The sequence below is a fragment of the Vespa crabro genome, chromosome 6 (genome assembly GCF_910589235.1).
Source record: "Vespa crabro chromosome 6, iyVesCrab1.2, whole genome shotgun sequence".
In the NCBI taxonomy this organism is placed as follows: Eukaryota; Metazoa; Arthropoda; class Insecta; order Hymenoptera; family Vespidae; genus Vespa; species Vespa crabro.
In genome coordinates, this window is record NC_060960.1 from 2,361,839 (window position 1) to 2,379,581 (window position 17,743).

At 32.5% G+C, this 17,743-nt stretch overlaps 1 protein-coding gene across 2 annotated transcripts in view; it reads left to right on the forward strand.

Moving 5' to 3' along the window:
* The window catches only part of LOC124425106, a 106,802-nt gene that overhangs the window by 74,920 nt on the left and 14,139 nt on the right, over positions 1-17,743 (forward strand). For both annotated transcript variants that reach the window (XM_046964983.1, XM_046964984.1), the window contains exon 5: positions 15,740-16,000. In XM_046964983.1, the coding sequence (XP_046820939.1) occupies positions 15,740-16,000 (261 nt within the window). The remainder of the gene's footprint in view (positions 1-15,739; positions 16,001-17,743) is intronic.

The window sequence follows — 17,743 nt, forward strand, 5'->3', positions numbered from 1 at the left end:
AGTTCGAACAAACACGGGAGTACATAGGCCCGATTTCATAAGTGACTTTGTTAAGATAACTCGTTTGTCAGAGCACAATGGTGGCCATTGCGAATGCGAGAGGTGATTACGGTGTATTAAGGACCGCATGTAAATTACGTCAAGTAATTATAGCCGTCGCGGAGGCAGAGACATAGGATTAAGTAAGTTCCACGTAGAACCCATCGAAAGGACCCTTCTCGACATCCCTATCCTACCTCTTATTCAACCATATCTAAACTCCTCTTTCCATCCCTTCGGAAACCCTGGCTGTTCCTTGAATTCTCACAAGAATTCGATTTTCTACCCATGCCAAACGGGATTCCTTAAGTCGTTCTATCTTATGAGATTTTAACTTAAATACTTTCCTAACACGATTTCGTCCTTTTAATTTTTTAATTTTCTTCCTTATCTTTTATCGGATCTTAAATCAAATATCGTTACGTTAATTAATAAAAATAGAAAAAAATATTAAGATAGTTTAAATTGAAGTAAACTTACATTAATCCAAGAATTGTTATTTTTCTTAAGAACATTGATCGGAATTTAAAATGAAATATATACATATATATAAGTGTATATATATAAGTGTATATATAAGTAAATATATATATATATGTATATATATATACTTCCAACTATTTACCGAAGGAATTTTTCTATTTGCGGAGAAAATCGTCACGTTGAATTGTTTTCCTGGTTCACTGTTGCCCATGCTCGGAATTTCTAAATCGAAGTTGGCGTTGAGGAAATATCTCTCTCTCTCTCTCTCTCTCTCTCTCTCTCTCTCTCTCTCTTTCTCTTTTTATTTCGCGGTTTGATAAAACTTCGATAAACAGACGCGTCTACTTTCTGTGTTTCCAACAATTTTTAGATTTTGTTAGACAAAAGTGCACCTTTTTTTCGTTCAATCTATTTTTGCAAGAACTAATATCACTTTGTTATTATAATACTACATATTTAAATATGTTCATTGAATCTCGAATGAGTGAGAAGAACAGTTCTTGTTTCTTTATCTAAAATTAACAACAAAAAAAAAGTAAAAAAATAGATAATTTTTCTCGACTATGTTATTATATTTTAAACACAAGTCTTTTCGTAAATTTTTAATGTTTATGCTCTTCACAGAGACCTAAAACTAGATCTCATTTTCGAGGTTCGATGGTAAAGGTGTGAAGGAAGGATCCACTCGAGATCACTTCGTAACGATCTCTCTTTCTCTTTTCTTCCATTTTTTTCTTCTTTCTTCATTCTATCAGCGATGACGTGTAAGTTCAGGTCAGTGAACACGCAAACGGGCCAAGTAGTATTGCTGAGGTGCACACGAAAGGTCCTAATTGCGCGGATGAAACTTTTTTAATTGCTCGCTCGTAAGTATGATAACGCTATTATAGTAAGGTACCCTGTCATTAGGAAATGTGGAACACTTTTAAGCAGGTACTCTTATATCGGTTAATGAGATCACAGCTCGTTCGAGCTTGTCTTCTACCAGTACCTTCGAAAAGCTAAGATTCGAACTTCATCTTCTTCTTACCCATCATTTCTCTCTTACCTTCCCCCCCCCTCGCTCTCTTTCTCTCTATCTTTCTTTCTTTCTCTTTTTCTTTCTCAGAGCTTCTTTCAACCAGAGAGAATTTCACCAGGCTGGAATAACGAAGAATCGGGAAGTTCGACCATCTCTCGAGTTCGTTAAACGAGTCCGCTTGATCGGTCATCCAAGATCATGAAGCTAACGAGAGATCTCACAGACCTTCTTTTTCCTTCTTCCTTTTTAATTAATCGTAGAATTGCATTTATTCCTTCCTTCCTTCCTTCCTTCCTTCCTTCCTTCCTTCCTTCCTTCCTTCCTTCCTTTCTTCCTTCTTTCCTTTCTTTCTTCATTTTCTATTCTTTATTCTCTAAAACTAAATCTTTCATTTATTTTTCTTATTCCTTTCTTATTTCACTTCATTCATCCCCTACCTTCTTCACTTTCTTCGTCCTCTTATTCTTATTCTTTTTATTTTTTTTCTTTTACCTCTTCTTTCTTCTTTTTCTTCCCTTCCTCTTTGTCTTTATCTTCTTCTTTTTCTTTTCCACGCTCTATTTTCTTTCTCCCGTTGTGTCTTCTCATTAAATATGTATATTATCACTCTTAAGAGAATTCTCAGTTATATCGAAGCCCGTCTAATTAGCGCACCTTTCTTAAACTCCACTTTTAATGTCTCCGCCAATAGGTGTTGAGCTTTCTTTACCGTCGACATTATTTATCTTTCATATTCTATTACCTCATTTATGTTTCTTTCCTTGAATTAATAATAAAATTTCTTCAATGAAAAAACTCTTTCTGTTAGTATGTCTTTTTAAATATACTTTTCTATAATTTTAAGATGTATGATAAAATATAATATATATTTTATTATATCAATTAGAAATAATATATTAGTTTACTTTTAATAATATTAATGTCCTTTCCTTTTTCCTTAATTAACAAACTTTTCTCACGTTCGATTTTTTGAATGAAGAAATTTAAAACGTTTAAAAGAAGAAGAAGAAGAAGATTCAAAGAATCGTAAAAATTTTTAACAACTTTCACACCTGATGCATATCTACTTTACTTAGACGTAAATGTTTAAAATGGCTTAACTGTCGGTAAAAAATATCCGATTTTTTTCATTCTTTTCTCTTTTATTCCTCTTAGTGACTGAAGTTTTACATTGCATTTAATCGTGATCGTGCAAAATCGTTTTGCGTCTCTTGAAAAAGAGTGGTAAAAGAAAACAAAGAAAAAAGTCGATATGGAGTGGCTCGAAGGTAAATGAGAGAAGTTACAGGAACGTGGCACTTCGTTAAATCCGATGGAAAAGTTGGCGTTTCTCGAAAGTTAACCTGTTGGCCGACGGGGTCTAGAGTCTAAGCAACCCTTTCCTCTTTCTCTTCCTTTTTCTCTGTTTCTTTCTTTTTTTTTATCTTTCCTTGTCTTTACTTTTCCTTTTTTCCTATCTCTCTCTCTCTCTCTCTCTCTCTCTCTCTCTCTCTCTCTCTCTCTCTCTCTCTCTCTCTCTCTCTCTCTCTCTTTCTCGAGAACGAAGTTGATTGCGAAAATATCCTATTTTTTTCTTTTCCTTCTTCTTCTTCTTCTTCTTCTATCTTCTACCATTTCTTTTCTCTCCTTATATTTCATCGTTCCATCCTTTTCCTTTGTCCTTTACTTTATTTCTTTTCTTTGTCAAGTATACAACCTCCAGATTTTAAAGCAGGCAACGTCCTCGAATGGCAAACTCAAAGCATCCATGCCGTAGTTCACCCTTTTACCTTCATTATTTTACTTCTTCCACGTATTACAGTAGCACCTTTATATTTCGTACGTAGGAAATAGAGACCTCTATTCTCTATATTCCTCTTCCTTGCCTAAAGGAATGCATTATGTTTATTCGTTATCTGCTAAAACTCTGTCCTTTTGACCGTCAATGATAGAAGACGAAAAATAATAAATAGAAGTTATCGAAAGATTTCATCGAATTATTAGAAATATTTATATTCGTTCGATTATTATTTATTTCTTTTTTTCTTTTTTCTACGTAATGTAATTCAATAAATCTTTTTTATTTTTTTATTTTTTTTTTTTTTTACTGATAATCGTCAAATAAAATTCTGCATGAATTCTATTTATGTTGTCAAATCAAGTGCTACATTATTAGTGACGTTACAATGAAATGGGTATAATTGATCCGAAAAAAGAAATTTTTAAAGACGTATCAATTCGTTTTTATCGTTCACAATCAGAAATTGAAATAAAATTAAAATGAAATTGAAAATTTAGTTTTATATCTCGTCTTTCATAAAAATTCATTATTTTTGCAATCAAATCGTCTTCGATGAAATATATCGATACGTCACGATAGGTAAACGAGAATAGATCAAAACCAGATAAAAATTTTATATTTTCTTCAATGATTAATTAAATTTTGCAAACATAAACTAATAGCTGTGAAATTTTTAACGAGTCGAAATAAAACGGGAGAACTCTTTGTCAATTTGTATATCCATTTGTCCCCATCCCACTTTATTATCGCGTTTGACCGTAGTATGCGATATTAAATTTCAAAGAATGATTCCTCTCAGAGAAGAGCAAAGAAGAAAGTTTCTTAATTATCGCTCCGTTCAATCTACAAAGCATCAGTCAGTCAGCCGCCTTTCTCTAACTTTTTTTCACGACACGAATATTTCGATACTGGAATACGGTAGATAATCAAAGAGCGAATCGAAACTACTAATTAATGAGCACGAAAGTATCGGAACTTTAAGTAACGTTATATAGAAGATTGATTACCTAGACAATTGATTCCAACGAGCAAAGGTATAACACAATTCAAAATTTAATGCAATTCTTCGTAGGATCGTAATATAGAAAAAATATCATAAGATAAAATAAAAAATGTGTATAGCAAGGTAATAACAGTATTATAAAATATATGTTATACTCAAATATAAAGTTATATATTTAAAATATTTATATTTGTAATAGAACTGGAGTATTAATTATAACGTAACCATCGTTTATGAATCTGTGACTATAGAATTATTAAATGATGTCTCTACGTCCTATTTAGATGTATAGTTATAAAATTCTCGCCGTTTAACCAATCAATGATATTTCGATGGTACGACAATGTTACAGTATTTGTATATATACAGATATATACTATATACCGACTGTATATATCTATATATATACAGATATATATAGCCGATTCTCAAATACTATTTGTAAACATTAAACAGACATTTTCTTTCTATTTGGAACCAATCAATAATTCTGCAAAATTATATATTATAGTTAGAGATATTGCACGCATAATGAGATAAAAGAATTGTTTTTAATTTCAAATAATATAACCGACAAATACGATGTAGTCGAATGTGTTGTCAATTTGGATATGACCATAGAATGTGTTTTGTTTGTTTATTGTCGTGTTGATCGATCGATTGGAGAACAATGATTTCGTTGCTGTGCGACATTTATTTAGGAAATATTCTATAAGTGTGGCTAACGTTGCATTATATATATATATATATTGTATTTAGATATTTTGCTTGACCTATCAATCTTTTATTTCGTATAGTATCAATAAATGCGAGAAGCTCTTTTTGTCGCATTTAAGAGTCAAACGAGAGGCTTGAAAATTAGAAAAAAGCTTACATCAGAGAGTGGTTAGGAAAAGAGAAGGGTCAAGGAAAAGCAAAGAGAAAGAGAGGAAAAGAGAGAGAGAGAGAGAGAGAGAGAGAGAAAAGGGGAAGGGATGGAAAGCTCTCAACAACGGTGGACACAACGTAGGAAGTCGTGGCTGAGTTCCAAAGTGGGACAGCAAATCAAGTTATCAACCACTCAGGAGGTAAGGGGCCATCAAAGAAGCATTTAATGCGATCTCACGTAAATCAGACTACACCACCATCCTTTTTGGTTGTCTCTATCTTTCTCTCTTTCTCTTTCTTTCACTCTCTTTCTTTTTTCTTTTTTCTCTCTCTCTCTCTCTCTCTCTATCTCTCCCTCTCTCTCTTTTCTCTCTTTATCCATCTATCTCATTTCTACTCTTTATCTTTAGTATTTAAGAGCACGTCGAAATGATTTGCGATCGAGTGGTCTCACTGTCCATAAAGGGTTAGTTCATTAATTGCAGTGACACGGAATGTTCGCTCTTGAAGCCTCGGATATATAAAGGACCATTCCGCATCCGTATATTAAATCGTTCAAAGGGATTTATTGCAATTGAAATGATTCTCTTCTACTCATCGTCGATTATCGTCTGACCTCGGTAACATGAGAATTTTACGATCGGTCGAGATCATATGAATGATACGAGAACGGAAAGCTTAATGTTAATTAAACCGATTCGTTTATGAATCGATTTGCTTTAAATTCGAGAAATTGCAAAGCTTGCACAAAAATAATTGAAATGAAAGAGAGAAGGAATAAATAATAGGGTGTGTAAACAAATGTACGAAATGAAAGCAATAATCAAAACTCTTCATTTGATCGTCTACCTATCACTCGCAATTCATTATTCGGGTCAATTATTTGAAACGTCGATTATCTTCGAATTTGAAACGAGAGCGATCGCGAAAAAAGTGATAACGAAAAAAAGTGTGGTAGCGACCAAAAAAAAATAAATAAAAAAGGCGAATAAAGTTGTACAGGGACCATTTCAAATAAGCCAATTTGTCGTTAGGACGTTCGCACCAATAGAACGATATTATCCGAATTGGCTATCGGAAATCCATTCTGAATCCGGGAATGGAGTTAGCGTAGATAGAGGCCAGTTTTGCCACTATGCCAGTTATCCCTTCTTGCGGTCTAGTTGTTTCTATCTCTCTCTTTCTCTCTCTCTCTCTCTCTCTCTCTCTATATATATATATATATATATATACATATATATATATATATCATCTATATATGCCTATCTCCGAAGTTACCACCTCAAGATTATTGTATTTGCTATTTGAATCTCATGAGGTGAGAGGATATTGTCGAATGCTTCCTTGATTTCGATAAATCATCGACGATAGTGGAAGACTACCGAATAGACATGGAGTCTCCTCGATCTAAATTCGAAACTGTCTACCTAATAATATCAAATAGGTAGTTATTCAAACGAACGGTTCTTGAATAACTTCCGTAATCTCTCGTTCGAGTTATACTCTAATAAAAATAATATAATCGAGAGTGAGTTCTCTATGCGGATATCGAACTTGAAACTTTATGGCAATAAATTTTATGACAGTTGTAAGAAGGAAGATGTCTGAAAATGTGTGGATAGAGAAATCGGAAATATTTTATAGACAGAGAGAAAGAGAAAGCTTCATCATGATAAAAACACTAAAAATCAACGATTCTTTTCTTTTCCGTTGGCAAATATCTTTCGTTTTTACTTTTCTTAAATTTTAATTCTACGAAAGAAAATTCCACCACGTGCTCTTTGTCGTACTTTTCTCTTCGCCTTTTACTACGTCTGCGGCATATATAAAGACTGTTGAAATTTCTAAGAAGAATTCTGGAAGAAGTATTCCAGCCATAGGTACCTGGAACAACCTTTTGCTATGTTCTCTCTTGTTTTTAATCCTCATGGATCCATATTGCAACGCGGCTAGCGTGAAAGGGGAAATTAATGAAGCGTCGGCTTGGCAAAGAGTAATGAAACTCGGTTGAAAAATTCTAAGAGTGTATTCTAACACGAGAAAACGCGATAATAATCTTTTTAAAAGTACCTAATCTAACATCTTTTCTAATTCTTCGAATCATTTACAAAATAACATATATCGATGCTATAAAATTCTTTTTTTTTTTAATCGTTAAAATTAAAACTATCTAAAAGTAACTGAATCGACTTGTTTCATAATCATTTAAATCGTAATTATTACATAAAAAGAAAACGAAATGTCAATCAGAAATTACTTTTATTTATTTATTATTTAACAATTAAATGTGATAAAAATAACGATGAATAAATCACTAATTTTTTGTTACTCAAGTACATAAAAATAAAGATGATAATTTTATCCTGTTAGTTAAACGAAAAGAACAAATTCAAATGATAAATATTGTTAACAGCTTTGGCAAAAATGTGTGCTCAATAAAAATTTGAAAAGCTCTCAAATTTATTGCAAGGTAAAAATCATTCGAACAAATGCTCGACATCAAAGTCTCTCAATCGTTTTATATAGAGTGACTAAATATCAAGACATAAAACGTTTCACATCCTTATCGTTCCTCAACTCGTGTTATTCTTCGTGAACCTTTCTTATACCTTGTAAAATATTATTATATCATCGTCGTAACGTAGAAATAACGCTGATAAAAAGGAGGACGAGCGCATGGAGCTTATCGGCCTTAAGCTCTTCTCATGGAACATTGTAAGAACTTAACGAGTTTTATTTTTATGACTTTACAAGAACAAGATACACATTACTCATCATATAAATTTATAGTGAAAAATCAAAGATTTATAAGTGAAATTTAAATATAATGTAGAGATTTTATATTAAATTGTTATATTTCAAATTTAATAATTAATCGATCTTATAAGAATTTTGATCGTTATTAAAACGTTTTGTTATTATACATTGAGATACTTTCGGGAGATTAATCGATCACAACGATTCTACGTATTTCGTTATTCGAAGGATGCTTCCGTTCTCCAATTTTGAAAGCAAATAGTTTGCTTTCATTTCGGAAGCAAATAACACACAACTCCGCATGATATCAGGCCACATACAAATAATTACAAACACACTGGCTAATTCGATCTTCCTCATACTCTAAATACATTGCTCATTAAATGTCGGAAATTTGCATTGCAAATAAATCTGAAATATATATACATATATATATATATATATATTATATTGTATATATAAATATATATTATATTATATATAAATATCTAAATACATATATATATATATTATATTGTATATATAAATATATATTATATTATATATAAATATCTAAATATATATATATATATATATATATGTGTGTGTATGTAATCATAGGAAAAACATAATTTCAAAATAATCTTAATTTTCCCGAAGAACGTAGATCAACGATGAAATTTCTTTTCTCGAGTTTCTTTCTCTGACATAAAATATTAACGCCCACCTTCTAACATCCTGCAGATTCATCGATAATCGATTCACGGAATCCTCCATAACGCTCTCTTTCGTCGAAGAACGGAAATTGCAAATTTCCTGGAAAGGCGTGACAGACTTGCTAACGATTTCACGACGAATTTTCGTGCGGATATTTATGCATTAGCGTGCCAGAGACAAGAGTATATAGATAGGTATATCATATATGTATATATACATATACCTACGTATACATAAGTATATGTATCACCTCATCGATCAAAAATTTTCTCGAAATATTTCTACACAAGGTCGCACATTATTTCAAAGAAACAAGTAAAATAGAAATTATGAAGAATATTGATAACAATATTTAATTAGATAATAGTTAATAATTAATAGTTAAATCATTAATGAAATTACTATATATTAAAAGTATTATTTTTCACGTGCACTATCAAGCTGTCGAAATAAAAAAATTAATCCATAGTTAGGTTCTGCTTTGTAAAATATGTTCCCGACAGAGGCAGAGTTTTTCGCTTTTAAGCATCGAGAATGGCGCCAGAAAAAGCACAAGAGTCGAGGTCGAACCAGTATTAACGATAAATGTCTTTTCCAGACGTAACCCAACGTATTTTCTCGACGACGTACTTTCGAGTATTCCGTTCGAAATATATAAGTATTGTAAAGATCTCATCCTTATCGATTCCATTTATGCACATAATATACATATATACGCCTTCCACAAATTTGGAATTCGAAATATACTTATGTATCTATATATAAATATACACATTTACGAACATTAGTTTTGGATATTCAAATTCAACGGAAAATAAAATATAATTCCGAAATTCAAGCTCGAAATTCGAACGTTGCACTTTCGGTGTAATACAAGATTAGTTCATGGTGTTACTTCCGAACCATAAACTTTAAATATATTTTCTACTATTTTTCTTCTATCACCGTCTCTCTCTCTCTCTTTTTCTCTCTCTGTCTCTGTCTCTCTCTCTCTCTCTCTCTCTCTTATATTACTTCCGAGAGTGCGTCCTCTGAAAAATCTACGAATATTTGGCCGACTACTCGGCGAATAACGGTAATAAACATCTAGAACAGACGAGAAACGTGAGAAAAAGAGAGAAAAAGCGAGAGAGAGAGATAGAGAGAGATAGAGAGAAAGGTTGATGCAACCCGTTTCATGAGAGTTCCTGGAACAGAGCGGTTAGCCCGTTCAACTTCCGGAAAGCGTGAGGACATGGCACATGCAAGACACACACCCTTATCCATGCCGACCGCATACTATAACGTCGAGGAGGAAAATTCGAATGTGCTTTTCAACAGTAAAATGCTTCCAACGTTAAACTATTCTCTGTTACTGAACAAATCTCTAAAAAGAGCTTCTTGATAGCGAAGTTGACGTAGAAGGAAGATTGAGAAAGAAAGAGATAAAAAGAAAAAGAGATCGATACTTTATTTCTAAATAACGTGGAATGATTTTAGGTCGATAAACGAACGATAGGCATGTTAACGGATTGCGTTCGTTAAAATTTCCAAATTGTTTATCTTTGAATATTATTTCCTCGAGGTTCGCGAAACAAACAACGATCTCTGGATTAAGGTAGAAACTTCTTAAGTTCGAGTACACCCCGGAGAACGATTTAGTAGTATAATAGTTTCTCCCTTGTTTATTGTATGCGTAATACGTAATACGCTTCTCTTCCGTACTTTACATACGAAAGATGGAACTTTGTTTCAAAGTGATAGAAAGAGAGAGAGAGAGAGAGAGAGAGAGAAATAGAGAGACTGAAAGAGAGAGAGAGAGAGAGAAAGAGAGTAATGTAAGAAAAGCTTTACAGCAGCAGTTCGCGAGTAGATTTCCAAAAGTAGGCTCTCTGAGCTTGGCATTTTGCACCAGAGAACTTTCGCAAAGGTGCGAATGTATATTTTCGCACTTGTGTTCGCCAAGCAAGCCGAGAAGCCATTGAAAATTTTCTCTCGAAACTTCTCCATGTCCTGGTCGAGTCACGTAATAATGCGAGAGAAAGGAAAAGTTTCGAAAACGAATACCTCCGTGTTCTAGTATTTACATATTCTTTCACATTTCTTAAAGTAAAACCTTTATTATTTGGTTAGAGAAGGGAAAAAAAGAAAAAAGAAAGAGAGAGAAAGAGAGAGAGAGAGAGAGAGAGAGAGAGAGGGAGAAAGGAATGAAATGTTAAAAAATTTTTCCTAACTTTCTTCGAACATCTTTCTTCATACTCGAGAATCCTCAAGAAAGTAGAATTCTCTTCGATGACCTTGTAACATTGACGTGATTGAGATCCTTCGACGTGCTAGAAAAGCTGTTCGTTAATCTCACGTCTATCGGCATCCTTGACATCTAATCGATATCCTAGTTCTTCTCAGTGATAAGGGAGAAAAGTACTATTCAGCCATCTTGATGTTTTAATTCAATGGAATTGAAATTTTCTACGGGAATGGAATATTGTCACGATTCCTTTTCAAAGATTCTATTGTATCCATCCGCGAATACTAATATCTATTTTCATTCATGTGAAAATTCATATTCTTTTTTCCCTTTCTTTCTTTCTTTCTTTTATTTTATTTTCTTTTTCTTCTTCTCCTTTCGTTTCATTTTTAAAATATGTGAATCGCGAATCGACACAAACGTCTATGGTTAAATTGCTTTGAATATACGTACATATAATTTATCGTGAAATTCTTGATTTTGCATTCCCTAGCGATCACATTGAAACTTTCAATAAATATGTTAGAAAACGTTTCTTTCTCGTCTCTCTCTCTCTCTCTCTCTCTCTCTCTCTCTCTCTCTCTCTCTCTCTCTCTCTCTCGTTTACAACAAACACATTCCTACTTATTCAAAACTATACTTGCATACGTATGCAAACGCATCATAAATTCTTTTCTAAATTTACATGCTTATTCACAAAGGTGAAGCTTCTTTCAGTGATTCAAAAATGTTATTTTATTTGAAAGACTAAATTTATTGTTACATAAAAATTATTGACAAACTCAATATCTTTTATGTTAATACCGTATATTCCGTTAAGCTTAAATAATAATTAGAAGTTTTACAGATATTACAGATAAATGAATTCTATTAAAAAAAAAAAAAAAAAAAAAAAACAAAAAGAAAGAAGAAAAAAATTCGACAAAAGATTTTAGTTCTACGAAAGCAATAAAAATTTCATGCATAGTCACGTATCGATTATAAATGCAAAAAAAATCTTGGAGATTTTGTTTTCATCTAACCCATACAATTTGTACTATCTTCCTTTCTTCCTTTATATGTATATATAATATTATATATATTTTATATAGATGATAATCTTAAATATAGCTATTTTATTATTCATAAAAATATTTCCGTCTACCGAAATGGAAAAACGTTTTAAAAGAGTAGACAGCAAATTCCTTTCAAACTATGTTCAACAATTTTTCTCCCAAGCATTGATGATTCCTGTGTACATTCCGCCCACATCTTACGTACGAAAGACGTTAAACGAGACGCGATTTTCGCGTGGGTTTTTCGTTGATCCTTGCCAAAATTTCATTCATACTTTCTCATAAATATCTTCTCATACATAACATCTCACAACGCTTTCGTATTCGATGAACGGAACATTACATAACTTTTTAGTTATATATTTTTTTTTCTTATGATACGTCATGATTGTTCTAAAATTACGTTCAAATGAAATAACCTTCTTCGTGACTTTGAAAATAAAATATATTATCTACACGATTACCATAACGCGATTATCTCGAGAAAAAAAGACTAACAAAATTCTAAAGAAAAATTTATTAAAAATCATATAACTGTAAATTATGCAGATTATATCAATTATCTAATTGAAGTCATTAATTAAAGCGTACAATTATCTGATCAATTAAGTATGTTTTCTTCCGCGTTAAATGAAAAATGATCCTATTTAAAAACATCTATTAAATAAGAAAGAAATCGGTAAAAAGAAAAGAAATTAAAGTAACTGGAATCGATACTTTACGAGCTTCCTAAGCCCATGCTCGTTTGCATTATCCGCTACTTTCATTAACACCGAAACCATCGATTCTTATTCCGGATTAACGAGGAACATGTACGTGAACCAGCTTACGACTTCATAAACACCTTGATAAAGGAACGATCGAACGTGTTATTCCCATACGATCTACATTCTACAGATATACACATACACGCACACATACATACACACATTTATGTGGTCCCGTACGGTTCCTATTATTTCCAAGGGAAAATTGATTGATCGGTTGATATTATTCGAGAATTATTTTGTCTCGTAATACATACAAATGTAATTGAAATATATAGATATAGATAGATAGATAGATAGATAGATAGATAGATAGATAGATAGAGAGAGAGAGAGAAAGAGAGACATAACATGTTTCAGTATATGTATATTATAAGTATATAGTATACATTTATACCTTACTCATCGTTTGGTTTCCAAACGAGGAGAAGATAAAGTGAATCCTAACGATCGGTTCGTCCACGAATAATTCTTGGATAAGCTTGGCGCGTGCAAGGAAGGCAAAGTAACGTTTGCATTTGAACGACCTCATTACTAGATCGCATCTCTAGCACTAAACTCTACGTATCCTTTCTCCTTTCCACCCGTAGAGTATGTTACTGGAGAAGGAAAGATATAAATGTTCACGAATGTTCCATAGGGTTTGAAATTCCTTGGGACGACAAGCTTCTTCTTAAATCTGTCGAGGAGGATTCAGTTTTTCATTGATTCTATTGTAAGATGAATGATGCGGTTTTACGAACTGGGTCAAACTTCGTTGATCGGTCAGTCTTGATAAAGGACCTTTTTCATATCTTTCTTATCTTTTCCTCTTTCTCTTTTTCTTTTTTCTTTTTTTTAACAAAAAAACTTGATCATAAGTTAGAAAAGTTAATATAAAATACGCGTGTTTTTTATCAACGAAAAAAAAATCGTATTTCGGATTAAACATTTATAGATACTTTTGCTTGTATGAATTTTACTTGTTCACGTTACGTCAATGCGTAAAGATTATATTTAATCGTAGAATATAAAAAATTAATTTAATGTATGTAATGTATGTAAAAATTTAATGTATGTAATGTATGTAATGTAAATTAATTTAATGTATGCAAAAATATATATTTTACGAAAAAGAAATAAAATTTTCGAATGAATTTCTAGAGAAAAAAAAAGAAAGAAAGAGAGAGAGAGAGAAAGAGAGAGAGAGAGAGAGATTTCAGTTTTCTTTTCATATAAATAAATTTTATTGACACGTAATTGTGTTAATGCATACGCATAGATTGTATTAGTAAAATACATAACAAAGTATACATTTCGACGAAGAAAGAATTAAATTCTCGATTCAATTTGTAAAGAGATTTGTTCTTCCATTTTATATAAAAATATACTTGATTTATAAAGATTTTATTTCGATCTATACATATACATTAGAGTCACACATACATATGTATTCGTTCGACTTACTCACAGAAAATTCTATCCTTCTTTTTATGTGCGCTGACTTTGTAGAAATTAATGTTCGCTCTGGCGCACACGTCTACCGACCAAAGAATGGTCGGTCGATCGTTTGCGCTCTTATCGAAAAAGATTTCCTTCTCCAAAACCTCGATCCGTTGAAAGTAAAAAAGAAGAGTGTAGTAAGTAAAGGTTGGCGTTAAATGTATCCAAGATAACAAGATAGATGTAAGAATATAAGTCGATGATACATAAGAAAAACTCGAAATAATAATCGGGTTCATCCTTCCCTTTTAATATCTCCCTTTTTGTTTTTCTTTTAAAGGGTGTCAATAAACGAGAGATATTGTCGAGTTTAATAACTTGATAGTAGAAAGTTTTTTATCTCGGTGGCTTCCTACAATATCGTACGTAAGATATATATTTTATGTCAACATACATAAAATACATACGTATGTATGTTCCTCGTGTACACACAAACAGATATTGCGAAAAAAGAAGAGGCAGTAAATCGTGAATCCTGTCGTTCTTTCTAACGACATACGTGTATTTCTTTTTCAACCAATAAATTTCATGCCTATTCGAGTATTATTAAATGTAACCGTACATCCTCTCTAATCTAAGATCTAATATTTCAATTTAGCGAGCTTAATTTCAGTTAAAAAAAAAAAGTCCAGGAAAAGATTTTCCTTTGGATCAAGCAATATGGCGAAATAAAATATGCCTCTGAGTGAACAGAGAAAAAGAGATAAAAAAAAAAGGAAATTGATTTTATTTAAGAAGAATCATTTAATGATCGTTAAAGTGGATCCTAAAGAAAAAATGTAATAGAAAATATACAGATCCTCTCTCTCTCTCTCTCTCTCTCTCTCTCTCAAATATGTACAGCAAAAAGAGCGACGAAAAAGCAAGGCAAAGAACGACGTGACGTGTCCGACGAACAATTTGGCTAGAATCCAAACCGAACTGCTCCGAGGCTAACGACATTAGAATATTTGTCGAGTAAGTCGTGTGCCGGTAAAACACATTCGTATTCCTCGAGGGCGAGGTCGAATATCGGTTTGATTCTTCTCTGTTCCTACTGAAACTTTACTTTTTATTTTCAGCAAAAAAAAAGAAAAAGAAAAGAAAAAGCAAATAAAAAAGAGAAAAAAGGGAGTGTAAGTAATGAGAGAACGCTTAGTTTTATTGTCGGCCACGTTCGTTACTCTAAATAAAGCAAACCTACCTAGCGTTAGTCTCTCGAGCTTTAACGATGTTCATTTTTCACGATTTTCGAAGAAAATCTTTCGAGAGAATCGAAGGATCAACCTACTTGATCGTAGAAAATATTTCGTTAAAATTTTTATTCCAAAAAAATATTTACAATATTGTCACGCTTTATTTATTAGATAATTAAAAAGGATACTTTATATAATTATTAATTATAAATTTTAACGTGGTTCAATTAAGATAATCAACGACGTAAAATCAAATTTTGTCAATATTTTTTTATTTTTGCGAAACTTAAAAATTGTTCTCGATAAGTTTTACTCGATATCGAAACAAGTGAAAAGTAAGACACATATCTCCTCTATTCAATAAACGTTTCCATTATTTTCACACAGCTGACGAGGGTATGTTGCTGAAGCTGGACTTTCGGGACGAATTCAAGCTTGAGGACAGTCCCGAGTGTCGTTTCGATTCTCTCGAGGTCCGTGACGGCAAGCACGGATATTCGAACCTCCTAGGAAAGTTCTGCGGCTCGAATTTCCCGCCTGAGATCACTTCGAAGACGAGATACCTCTGGCTACGTTTCCACAGCGACGAGAATATCGAGGGCAAAGGATTCAAGGCCGTCTGGAGTATGATACCCAGACCAACTTATCGTAAGTCTATTCTAGTGGAGTCGACTTCCCTTTCAACCTCGTCTTCCGAACCTTCCAAATTTCATCGTAACATCCACAATTTCTTTTATGACTATCATTTAAAATCACCATACCGTCGGTATCAAAAATATACCTTATCTTACGTAAATGTATATATTTATGTATGTAAGTACCTACATGAATCTCAATGCTAATACAATCTGCTATCGTTCCTATTTTTCTATATCGATTTTCTATTATCGATATTACGAAACATCGTGCATGATACTCATCTTTATATTCGAATTTTTACATTCTACAGGAGACAAAGAATCTGGTTAGAATATAATTAAGAAAATAAATTTGTTTCGTTTGACTGTTAAAAGAATATCTTTTGTTTAATGGATGATCGATTAATGTATTTCATAAGATCGCCGACGTATCTATTCAATGGATAAGGACAATCGAGATCTTCCCACAGCTAGAGTGTTTCGATCGTAACGATTATAAACGATTAATGCGACCGGAGAATGGCATAGTAGTGAATACATTCAGTAGCTTCCTCGCGTGGCTCGTAGACCCCGAAAATTAGGAGACACTTCGGGAATGGATGGTCGAGCGAGCCGCGCCGAACCATAGCAGCTAAGAGAAATAGAGAGAGAGAGAAAAGGGAGAAGGAGGGAGAAAGAGAGAGAGAGATAGAGAGAGAGAGAGAGAGAGAAGAGGGAGAGGGAGGGATAGAGAGTGCTGTTCGTACCTACAGTCAGAATTAATTCATACTCATCGGAAGGAACCGAGAATGGGACTATGAATACGTGGAATACAAGCGTGTTACTACTATCGCCATTCTGATATACCATTCTGGCCTTTGTCGAGAATTATCAGGTAGAACGCGTTATCACTAAAGACGGACAGTGGAACGCACGATTGTTTGAACTTCCAAAGCGTATTCTATCCCCTTAGGCCGAATACCTTCAAACTAGTTGTTATATAAAAGTTTTTATCGTGTGATTTTAATATATAAGCAATTAATTTATAATATTTTACGTATAATCATCGATTTCATTAAATAAAAAATTGTTTCCTTAAGTATTATTTATTAAATAGGTTTCATTGATTTTAAAAAAAAGATCGTAATTTCTTTAATTGTGCAATAACGAATTTTTTAATTTTATAGAAATAAATTTCTCGTGAAAGGATGAAAAAAATAAAAATAATAATTCATCTTCGATATTATTGTATAGATCGTTTTTGACTAATAAGCAAGAAAAATAAGAAATATCGACGAAAAGAGACGTAAGAAAAAGTTCAAAAGATGGATCGAACGATGTCTAATTTGAATCGAGTTTGAAACTTTTCTCATAATTTGGAAAAAAAGATTCGTGAGTATATAGGAATGGAGACACGGCTTAGGTACTCTTCATAGATACTCGTCGAATCTGACGCATTGTTACGTACATACATACATACATATATACATACATGTATGCATATATATATAAGATATACTTTTATCGAGCATTACTTATCATTCCTTTTTATCATAAAAATCGAGTAAAAAGGATAGATAACATGCTAGATATTTTCGATCGCTTGGATCTTTTCAAGAATATACTTCCATTATTCGAATAAATGCACATACATTTATAACGGACAAAATGGAACAAACTTCTTTCTTCTTGTAACTTCCGATAGAACCTTTCCATTAGTGGAAGTTAATAATTCGAATATATAAAACGAAGAGGAAGAAAGTATGATTTTATA